At 41.0% G+C, this 12,196-nt stretch overlaps 1 protein-coding gene across 1 annotated transcript; it reads left to right on the top strand.

Annotated features, from left to right (window-relative positions):
* Nucleotides 1–1,674: 1,674 nt before the first annotated feature.
* Nucleotides 1,675–11,979, top strand: LOC130427739 (uncharacterized). Its single transcript, XM_056755381.1, has 8 exons — nt 1,675–1,860; nt 2,393–2,479; nt 3,065–3,364; nt 3,672–3,932; nt 4,579–4,666; nt 4,790–4,838; nt 5,016–5,093; nt 11,608–11,979. Exons 1-8 carry the CDS (start codon nt 1,794–1,796, stop codon nt 11,680–11,682), a joined length of 1,005 nt encoding a protein of 334 aa, XP_056611359.1. The 5' UTR covers nt 1,675–1,793; the 3' UTR covers nt 11,683–11,979.
* The last annotated feature ends 217 nt before the right edge of the window (nt 11,980–12,196 follow it).

The following is a 12,196-nucleotide window of genomic DNA, read 5'->3' as shown; positions in this document are numbered from 1 at the left end:
CACTATATGTTAATACCTTGCTCAGACAAAGCTGCATGTCACTTCTAAATAAAGTTTCAGCACTCTGACAAACATAAGGTCAGATGAAGGGCAACATGTAGACACAGTTCTCACCTCCATTGCATTCAAATATGTATGACAGTTATATACAGTATTTAGTCATTCTCCATTACTAAATCAGGGGTAACAAAACCTTGAGTGCCGGTGTGCAGAGCTTAGCTTAGTCTAAACACTCCTGCCGGGAAGTAGTATGCCTAAAACATTAAGGGGCTGGTTCAGGTGTTTTTAATTCAGGGTCGGAACTGAACTCTGCTGAACACCGTCCTTCCAGTACAGAGTCTTGTGACCATGGTGTGCACTATTAGAGATTCAGATATCTAATTAAAGGTACAGTGATTTGCAAAGTATATGTGGCATAAGACCAACTTTGACTATTAATATGAAAGGCCAACAAATTAAATAGATCTCTCACAAAAAAATCATTATAAAAGCAAAATATATCACATTAGGTGTTAAATTCTTAAAAATATTTGGATTTACAAAAATTACTTTTTAAAAATAAAACAGACATGACTGTGACATTGTCAGCATTTAAGTGCATTAAATGAGTGCTTTGCACATTTGAGAATTGCACTCTTTAAATCCAAACATACACTTAATCAGAAATCTCACCACAGTGAAACATCTATTACCAGGGGCATAACTAACCACATCCTGTGATCGCATCTGCCTGAAGCATGTACAACATTTGCTAAAGGCACAACATCATCTCACAAAAGCTAAATGTCAAGTAACACAAATTTACATGTCTATGTCTATAAAATGTCTGTTGTATAATTTGAAAAAGGTCTTAACTAAGCAGGAAACAACTGGTGACATTCACAAAAGATTTTAATTTATCAGAATATATTTGGATATCGATTGCACATGACCAAAACTTTGTTCATATCATAGATTTTTTTTGTTAAAAGATTTTTTACATAATTATGACTTAAAAGAGTAGAAAAAAACGACCGGTCTGGCAAAAGTTTATATTAAAAAAAATAAAAACATTGCTGGCTTCACACTTGAAGATTTTCTGGCTTTACACTTGAAGATTTTAAACCATATCATGACAGATTAATAATAATCTCCTAATATCTATTTTACACTATGTTATTTCAGGAAATAAGAGCATGATTAAGCATAAAGAAAAACTAGCTTTATGAAATCAACATACACAAGAGCAGTATTAACAGAAGCATGAACGTGACACTGTGACACTGTGACCAAACACAAAATATGTAAACATTGCAACAACTAACAAATGGCAACACAGTGCAAAGCAAAACATGATAAAAGCATTACTTTATTTAGCATGTATTTTCAAGAAACAGTAAAGAATCACCATATAAAAGAAGTTGTTTATAAAAAATACAAACAATCATTTACTACTGCCAAACTGCAATAGGAAAATGTTCTCACATGACTGCAGTGGTTGCCAAGACAGGAAGTCAGTATTTTCTTATGTGGGTGAATAAAAAAAAATGTAAACAGTGGTCAACACAGCGTCATATCGCAGAAGCGTACAATTAGAGTAGAAAGAGGGGAGGATAAAAATGGTTTGAAATATTAATGGACAAAAATAAACATGTTTTGCTTTATTCTAAGGATAAGTGGACATGTGCATATTGATGTAATTTAAAAAAAAGTTTAACTTTTTTAAAGCAGAATAGTTTAAATCTGGACTCGAGAACAGAGAAAGGAACTTTTAAAGGAAGAACAGAATTCTGACTGAAGAGTTCAACTGAATAATGATGAATAAGACATTGGCAGTGCTCATGCTTCTGAGCATCTTTGTGGCAAGAGCTCGAATGAGAGGTTTGTTCAAATACATTTCACTTCATGTAAGTTTATATTTTGACTAATTAGGAATGGTAAAAAGTCGGCACACCAAAGCCCCAAAAATATCCAAAATGTATTAATTAAAAGACTTTTGCATGGCGTGTGAGGTTTCGAGGACACAGGCGCTTCGTCAGACATTTGGTGTGCTGGTTTTATATTTACATTTACATTTATGCATTTGGCAGACGCTTTTATCCAAAGCGACTTACATTGCATTATCCTATACATTTATACTTAGGTATGTGCAATCCCCTAGGATCGAACCCACAATCTTGCGTTGTTAACGCCATCCTCTTACCACTGAGCTACAGGAAAGCATTGCTACTTTATATAAAAAAATCTAAATATTTTTGGCCGACCACACATTAGATTTTTGTGCTTTTGTCTTTATTTTGACTAATTAGGCCATTACTAGGCCAGCAGTTTAGTGTTCTTTTTTGAGAGATGCACCTGACAAGAATCCTGTTTATTAACCTGTTACTAACATGCTGTGTCACTATCCATTTAGGAGGAGATCAAACCATCTTTGTGGGCCCTAACTTGATACAACAAAGTCAAGCTTCTATGTATGATGAACTGGAGAGTAAACTCACAGGTCAGAAAAATGTATTTGTATTTATTTATTTGTCAATTAACTGGCACTGGTTTTCATACAGGCAGCATAACCTTCAATGAATGTTAAACGTCCATCTCCAAAGGTCAAACCCTCTTTGATTAGTTTTAACTTTTACAACCCTGTTATTTATTTGGGGACATGTCAAAGTGGAGTTTTAAGCATAGTTTTGAGCTTTGGTTTAATTAGTTTACAATCAAATGTTTTTGTTATTGATAAACATATTTTTTTGAAAGTTTGTTGAAAAATGTGTTTTCATACAATAATGAGACCGACAGGATTGGACACAAAAATGGAGTACAATACTACAATGTGTTTAAAATGTGTCATACGAATAATGCTTAAACAAAATGGGACCCTAAATTATATGAGTGAAAACTGTCAAGTGTGTGACATTTATGTCAAACTAAAGCTGCTGTATACTCTACAGTAACTATTTTAGGTTTAGGGAGGAAGTGATGAAGAACCAGCTTGGCATGACAGGGAAAGATATGTATTGTGAAAAAAAACTGGTGTGATATGATTATATTTGAATTGTATAATAATTATCTATATATATTTCTGCAGATTTCAGTGCTCAAACTTTTATCGAGGGAAGTGATGTCATTTTAAAGTGTGACAGTCCTAAAGTCAATTGGAACGAAATAATTTATATCATTTGGAACATCAGCCTGCAAAGCAAAAAATGTTGGCTTGGCATTGAATCGTCTATTATAAACTCCACTTGTAATGATGGAAAGAAGCTGCTCAACTCTTCAGATGGAATTTATTTATTAATTCCAAAGATTTCAAAAGAGGATGAAGGATCTTACTTATGTAATCTATCATATAATGGTGGTGGCTATGGACAAATGGTGAATCTCAGTGGTAAGTAAATAAGTTATTGTATAACGTGAAAAATAAGGTTTTGTTGTTAGATTTAGTTTTCATTACCAATTGATCACTAATCAGTGATTAACAGCCACCAAAGGAGTTTGTATACCGAATTAAAAGTTGGTCCAAAGCATGTAGACTCTTTTAAAAACACAAGCTTTTGTTACCCATTTTCTTTCACACTTTAGCTTTATGTTTCTTGTCTATTTTGTTGAGTTCCTAAGATATTAAAGAGATAAATTTGGTTTTGGTATTATTGCTTTTAACTGTTATTATACTGATATTTTTGTTTTTGCTGCAGTTCATCATTTTACCAACTGGCTGGAGGTTATCAATGGTCAAAGGGTTGCCGTCTGTCAAGCCAAATATGAACAATCTAAACCCACTCTTCAATGGGAACCCGCCTTGAACTTTTCATCCAATATCAGTAATACCAGGAATGGTGATATGTCTTTTATTGTGGAGAATCGAGTGTATTTGCCGGATAATTTTACCATCAGTAACCTCACCTGTGTGGTCACATATCCCCCCAAAGCAGCGCAGCAGAATCTAAAAAATTTAGGTGAGCATGAAGAATTTTAAAAGTTGTCAGAAACTTTTTAGAGAACTAAAAGTAAATGGGCTTTTCGCTTTTTCTTAAATCAATATCACATACTGTATAATGTAAATGTGAAGGTCATTAAATAGAATGTCATTTACATTTACAAGTTAGTTTACGAAAGATTCTTCATTTATTTTTAGGAATATTTTGATTTTTTAGGAAATCCAATGCACCTTTAATCCCAGGGATTTTAAAATTTGTAATCTAACTACCTGTTAGTCCCTCAGATCAACAATTTAAGAAAATTCAATTTGTTCGGTCAATGAAGACTGTTCAAAACAACGAATGAATAAATCTATGACTATCAAATGATTAATCGCATTAAGAAAAAAAGTTTATGTTTACATAGTTCATGCCTGTTTATTAATTTTGTATTTATAAACACATAAATATACACATACATGTATACATATTAAAATTTGAACATGAATTTATTTACATTCACCAATAATTTTTCTTAAATATATGCATGCATGTGTATCTTTTTATTGAATGCAAAATTAATATGCACAGTACACAGACTTATTATATTAACACAAACGTTCGTTTTGGATAATCGCTTGATGACTCTAAAATAAACCATCATTTCCATTTGCTGAATTTACAGAAATTATTACCTTGGGGGTTGGTTCCATTTGTTTTATTCTTGTTTCCGTGGCTGTGGTTCACATTCACAGGAAGCTAAACAACTCAAGGTGAGATATTTAATTGCCATGAACCATTTTGCATATTTTAATAATCTACCCATCAACCAATTAAGACCATGGGAGATTCATCACTACAATAATGTTTGTGTTATCTTTGTAATGCTTTTTCAGTGCATTGAAGGTAATGTGTTGCAAAGCACCAGCTGAAGAAAAAAAAGAGGTAAAGAGTTTGTATAGAAAACAATAAGTATTTGTTGAAATGTATAATGTATAGTGTTATTTACAAATATGAGTGTGTAAATTTGAAAAATTGTGTACTTCTATTCATAAAAACATCAATTTTAAAGGTGGACTAAAATTTTAAATGCTTCTTTCTTTCTCCATTTGAATAATTCAGTGTGAAGGGAAGCAAAGTGAAAACATAGAGGCAACTGTACACCTTACCCAGTTCCTGTCATTGCAAATGAAAGATCAGGTATACCCCCATATATCACACAGATACTCCCGCAGAAACTAAACCTGGATGGTATCAACAACTTTTTATTTTAATAAAATCTCTTGTGATTTCTCAAAAACATTGACAGTGAAGAAACCTTTTCATTCAAACTAAATATCGATCTTCTAACTTTGTTCTTTGGTTTTACTATTTACTCCAGCATCTAGTGTTAAAAACAAATTGCTCACTCCACTGGTAATTCATAGAAGTGTGTAAGCTCATTGAAAACGTCTCGGGTTACGTCTGTAACCCTTGTTCCCTGAGAAGGGAACGAGACACTGCGTCGCCATGGCAACGCTTTGGGGAACGCCTCAGCGCGACCAGCTCTGAGCACGTGTGTCAACATCGTCCAGTAGTGAAACGATACGTCATGGATGACGTATGGACCAGGAGGTATAAAACGACATCCGAAACAGTCAACTTCAGCTCGAAAAACTTCGAAGCAAGAGGCTAACAGGGATGTAGGGAGTATGGCAAGGTGACGCAGTGTCTCGTTCCCTTCTCAGGGAACAAGGGTTACAGACGTAACCCGAGACGTTCCCTTTCGAGGGAACTCGCACTGCGTCGCCATGGCAACGCTTTGGGGAACGAAATACCCAAACCGCCATACGCCCAAATGCCTGTCTGTGTGTACAAAAATGTCACGTGGAAGACACAAGCACCTGGGCTCCCGGGGTGAGATTCATGTCCAAACTATAGAATCTCACGAATGTGAGCGGAGAGGACCAGCCTGCCGCATCACACACGTCCCGCATAGACGCCCCCGACCTTAAGGCTACGGAGGCCGCCATACCCCTAGTAGAATGAGCTCTGACATCCAAAGGCGATGGTCTGCCAGAGGCCTCATAGGCCAGAGAGATAGTCTCAACTATCCATCTGCTAATGGATTGCTTGGTTGCCGAAAGACCTTTCTTCGGTGAACCAAAACATACGAAGAGTTGCTGCGCTTTCCTCCAAGCCGCAGTTCTGTGTACATACGAGTCCAGTGCTCGCACTGGACACGACAAATTTAACCTTTCCTGGTCCTTGCTCCTGAAAGGTGGAGGACAGAATGCTTGCAAGGTAATGGGTCTCGGTACATCATCCATAACCTTAGGCACGTATTTTGCCCGGGGGAAAAGGAACGCCTTAACCAAACCAGGAGCAAATTCAAGGCACGTAGGGGAAACCGAGAGGGCCTGAAGATCTCCCACTCTCTTGAGAGAAGTAATAGCCATCAGGAAGACTGTCTTAAGAGTGAGAAACTTAAAAGCGACTGAATGGATGAAAATTCCCGGACAAGCGCTTATTTGAAAAACTCATGCTTTGTGTAATTCCCTGTCTGACTTGTTCAAACATAGCTCTTTTAAAATTTGCTTTTAATTTAGCAGAGCTGTGGAATTGATATTTCTTTCTCTACCGTTCTCTTCCCAGGTAGGTACCCTAGTGTAGCTCACAGGCCTCAACCTGCGAGCACCATGAAGAAACTGTAGAACCAAGGGGTCTCTACCAACAGGTATGCCCCCTAGCCGAACATGAAAGGCAGAAATGGCTGCCATATACACCTTTAAAGTAGATGGGGATAAGTCCGCAGCAAAGGGATCTTGTAAGAACTCAAGCATTGTAGAAACTGGGCAGTTACAGGGTCCAAACGGTGAGCTGAACACCAAGTAGTGACGACTCCCCACTTCAAGGCATAAAGCTTCCTTGTAGAAGGAGCTCTGGAATTAAGTATGGTCTCCACAGCCTCAGCTGAGAGACCAGTGTCTAGAAGGCTAGCCCTCTCAGAGGCCAAACCCATAGTTTCCATAACTCCGGGCGTGGGTAATGTATCTGACCCTCCGCTTGAGAAAGGAGGTACCTCCTCAAAGGAATCTCCCATGGAGAGTTCTCCAACAGGTCTAAGATGTCTGAGAACCACACTCAGGCCGGCCAGAACGGGGCTACCAACAGTAGGTGAACTCCGTCTCTGCGCACCCTTTCCAGAACTCCCGGGAGTAGAGCGATCGGGGGAAAGGCGTACAGGTGAAGCCTCGGCCACACCTGTGCCATACTTACCTGAGTCGCGAACAGATTTACCTCTGCCCAGCAAAACCTCATCCAAATCTGCTCCACCACCTTGGGTGGAGTCTCCATTCCCCCGGCCTCAGCCCCTGCCTCGACAGGATGTCTGCTCCTCGGTTCAGGTGACAGGGGATATAGACTGCCCTCAAGGAGAGCAGCTCCCCCTGAGACCAAAGGAGGATCTGAGGTGCCAACTTGTATAGTTGCCGTGACCGCAGACCCCCCTGGTGATTTATGTATGAGACCACAGCTGTGTTGTCTGTCCTGACAAGCACATGTTGGTCTCTGAGTTGTGGGAGAAAGTGTGTCAACGCCAGAGACACTGCCATCATCTCTAGGCAATTTATGTGCCAAGATCGAAATTGGCTCTCCCATCGGTTTTGGCCCCATTGGCCTTCCACAACAGCTCCCCAACCTGTGAGTGAAGCATCGGTTGTCAGTGCAACGCGCCGACAACTGCTTCCCAACACTGGTCCTTGGGAAACGAACCAAGGTTCTTTCCACATTCTCAACGTGTGCAGGCATCTGCGTGTCACCTTGATAATACGCAACTGGTTGCCCCTCGGGGAAACCCTTTGGTTTTGAGCCAACACTGTAGAGGTCTCATATACAGCAGGCCGACAGGAATGATGTTGGACGCAGCTGCCATGAGTCCCAACAGCCTCTGAAAAAGCTTTACCGTCAGTGATTGGCCTAGCTTTATTCTAGAAACGGCTGACAGGATTGCAACAATACGAGCAGGCGCGAGCCGCGCCTGCATCGTGATGGAATCCCATATTACTCCTAAAAAGTGGTTCTCTGTAGTGGGAAAAGCACACTTTTCTTGGTATTCAGCCTCAGCCCTAGCTCCTCCATATGTGCGAGAACAACATCTCGATGTTGAACCGACAGATGCGATTTTGCTAGAACTTCTTGTTCCATCACCAGAGTCTACTCAGGGCACACCTCGGTGTACAAAAACCCTGTTGAAGCGGGGTGGGCGGATTTGAAATTGGATCCGGTAACCCTGCTCTACCGTGCGCAGGACCCATTGTGACACATTTGGTAGACTTTTCCAGGCTGCCAAATGGTCAACTAAGGGGACTAGCCTCTCGGGGCCAGCCTCTGGTGATATTATTACGGGAAACGCAACGGCTCGGCAAACCTCGATTGGCAGAGCCGGCTGAACCCTCTGGGGACACCGAGGAGGAACGGGCACCGTATAATGAGGTGCAAGCGCACGCTCCTCGGGGGGAAAAAGGGCTGTCAGGACTTTTTCTTGTTTTCCCCTTTCCTCGCCTGAATGACTGCCCTCAGGTCAGTCCTAGGTTTGTAAGGCTGCGGGTGAAATTTTCTTCCTGAACCCCCATCCTTCTGGGGTGGGGCTCGGGAATCAACACTCTGCTTCTGACGCTCACGATAGCTAGTGGACGCCTGTGGCTGTTCTCGCCCCGCCGCCTGGGGAGTTTGTCCGCGGCGGGGGAGATAAAGTTTAAATGCCGCAGCCTGTTTCTTAGCCTCCTCGAACCTTTCAACAACGGTGTCTACAGCGTTGCCGAAAAGGCCAGTAGAGGACAATGGGGCGTCAAGGAGAAATGACTTGTCAGATGGTTTCATGTCTGACAGGTTCAACCATAAATCCCTCTCAGTGGCTACCATAGCGCCCATGGAGCGGCCCAAAGAACGGGCAGCCTCACGAGTAGCACGGAGAGAAACATCCATAGCATGAGGGACGGGTTGTAGAACATCCGCCGCCACCACTCCCGTGTCGACCAATTCACGTAGCGCATCCGCCTGATACGCCTGAAGTAGTGCCACAGAGTGTAAGCATGCCCCGGACTGCCCTGCTGCCGCATATGCCTTGCCGATTAAAGTCGATGTCACCCTGCATGGCTTTGATGGCAAGGTAGGGGCTTTTAGGCACGAAGCCGTGGATGGAGACAGATAGCTCGCAAGCGTCTGTTCTATTCTCGGCATCGCCCCGTAACCTCGTTCTTTATAGCCCTGAACATTAGAGTAAATGCAGGTCTGTGGCGTGAACACTCGTGCTGTATAAGGATGCTGCCAAGACCTACACACCTCTTGATGCAGGTCAGAAAAGAAAGGGAGTTTGCGTCGTGTGGGCTGTGTTCTATGCTTAAGACATCGCTCGTCCATCTTATTCTCAGGAAGAGCGTTCGGTTTATCTTGCGGCCAGTCTATTGTCAGTTGGGTTACCGCAGCTGTCATGACTTCCACCAGATCGGCGTGTACCGAAGCAGCAAGAGGGGGAACATAATCTAACTCTCCTGCTTCAATACTAGTTATGTCTACATCCTCAGATGCAGAACATTGCCGAACCGGACTCCCTCTCTGAGCGGGAGAAACCGCAGTGCGTGCTCCCGACTCAGCAGAGAGAGAGGTGGAAGCTACGGAGGGTAAAGAGAAGCCGGAGCATGTCTCTTCAGCCTCCCTGACGTCCATCTGCGAGCCCCACGAGTGAAGATTCCGCTCTGCCTCGGCAGAAGCGGGACCATCACCACGCGGAGCTCCCACCTGGCCGTGCTTATCAAATAGTGCTGAACGGGAACGGAGCGTACGCTGTGGTAAAAGTCCACAGGCTTCACAGTCAGCTCCCTCGAGCGCTGACTGTGCATGCTCCGCTCCCAGACAGACTACACAGAGATCATGCGTATCATTGCTCGTGATAAAACGTGAACAAGGAGGAGCACAATGTCTGAAACTTTTCTCTGACATGTTAGCAAACTGGATAACCAAACACACTTCTTTTACAGAACACACTCACGCTTCTTTTAACTAGACAAACACACACTACACACAGAGCCGTTGCTGAGAAGAAAAGAGCTGAAGTTGACTGTTTCGGATGTCGTTTTATACCTCCTGGTCCATACGTCATCCATGACGTATCGTTTCACTACTGGACGATGTCGACACACGTGCTCAGAGCTGGTCGCGCTGAGGCGTTCCCCAAAGCGTTGCCATGGCGACGCAGTACGAGTTCCCTCGAAAGGGAACATGAAAAGCATGCTGTTTACTCTAGTGGTCATTATTGGAAACTAATATCAGTACAGTACAATATTCTTTAAAAAATTAAACATGAAATGCATGGATGGTACCCACTGTGACAAATTACATATTTAATATAGTGTAGCAAGATGAAGGAACAGCACTGCATTGCCTTATTGCTTTATATGACTCTGCTACCAGAGGCATAACACAGATGCTGTGCAAATGCAACATGTGGAGCCCCTCCAGCTATCAATGGCCTAATGGTTAGATAGTCGGACTCGTGACCAGAAGGTTGCCGGTTCAATCCTCAGGGCCGGCGGGTAACGATTGAGGTGCCCTTGAGCAAGGCACTTTACCCCTACGTGCTCCCCGGGTGCTGCAGTGATAGCTGCCCACTGCTCCGGGTGTACGTGTGTTCCCCATTTTCTGTGCGGGTGTTCACTACTCACTGGATGGGTTAAAAGCAGAGGTCACATTTCGGGTATGTGTCACCATACCTGAGAAATAGGTCACTTTCACTATCAATTAAGTAAATTGTCAAATTTATTTATAAAACAGCACTCAATCTCATTTCTGTAATAATTTGATATACCTAAATAGGAATAGATCACCTTAGTATCCCCTTAAACATGAATTGACAGTTAAACTATATTTGATTTGAATTGTTTTATTAATGGAGACATTGTGCAATGGAGTCCAAAACATTACACATTTACAGTTTCTATTGAACAGTAATACAATTTATTTATGATACCCACAGTAACGTGTGTAATGAAAGAATATGCTTAGAAAGTTGAGAATTTCAAGAAAAATATTCTCCCCTCTTATTAATTTTATTAAAATAAAGAAATACAGTAGCACATATTTTTATTACTTACATATTTATTGACCTTTTTAACTTCAGCATGTTATTATTTTAATTGAATCTTTATATATTATTAGGCATAAATCGAATATGTCAGCTTCAAAGAATTCAGAATATAAGGATATCTAGCGGATTGATAACAGAATGCTTTCAGCAGGGATGTGAGTCCATTCCACTATACTCACACAAGCTTGCACAGCTCGCTTTTGCATGAGTGCTGTGCTCATGTGAGGCTCATTTATGTGCTCATTTATACAGACATATGCCGAAGCTTCTCAAAAGTAGCCAGAACAGAGAAGTTGCACAGACGTGTAGTATTGTAAAATAATAATAATCATAATTTTTCGGGAAATTCAAGGCCCCTCATATGCCAGGGCCCTATGTACTCCATTGTCACCATTTTTCCCCCACTTGCGACCTGGGTGGAACCAGGACACAGTCACTGCTGAAGCCATATCAGGCATTCTCATATTGCAGAAAAAGAAAGCAACCCTATCATTTGCTTCGCTTCCTTGGCTCTCATAATTCTGTATATGGGTCCTTATTTTGTATAGATAACAGTTTTTGAGTGTTCTTCTATTTTTTTATTTAATACAGCGCAGTGTATCCATCCGGGAAATAACCTGTGTACACTACCATCTACTAAAAGAAGATTGGATTTGTCTGGATTAAACTCAATTAAATTGGCAACACTGTATGAGGCCCTCGACTGCCAATATTTTGCTCTTCAGCTGTCTATGCCGCTGGTCTTGTCACTAAAAGTATGAAAAGACAGCTGGTCCTGGCGGAGGCAAACAATTCAACCATTGATTTTACTAAACCATGTTGTTCACAAATACATCAAGATATTTGATTAAAAGTTACACAAATTAAAAAAAATTTTTTTTGCTTGTGCTTATTTGTTATTTTTATACAGACCAATTATTTTTTCTTCTCATTTTACAATTCACTGGATGAGGTTTGTTTTGGATTTTCAATACAGTCTTAAATGAATCATGTCATTCAAATATGGAAACTATAAATGAAAAAAATAAGCTACCATAGAAAAAGTTCCATATTTTTATTAAATGAGCATGTATTGTGACCATTCCAATTAGGAATTTCAACAGAATCAAACCACAGGAGTCACAAAAGCTCATCCAACAGCAATGTGAAAGACTGAGAGCTTGAAAAGACACATGATAAA

This window comes from Triplophysa dalaica, chromosome 8 (assembly GCF_015846415.1).
Source record: "Triplophysa dalaica isolate WHDGS20190420 chromosome 8, ASM1584641v1, whole genome shotgun sequence".
NCBI classification, from domain to species: Eukaryota; Metazoa; Chordata; class Actinopteri; order Cypriniformes; family Nemacheilidae; genus Triplophysa; species Triplophysa dalaica.
Note: the sequence above shows the minus strand (reverse complement) of the source record. Positions and strands in the feature narration are given on the sequence as shown.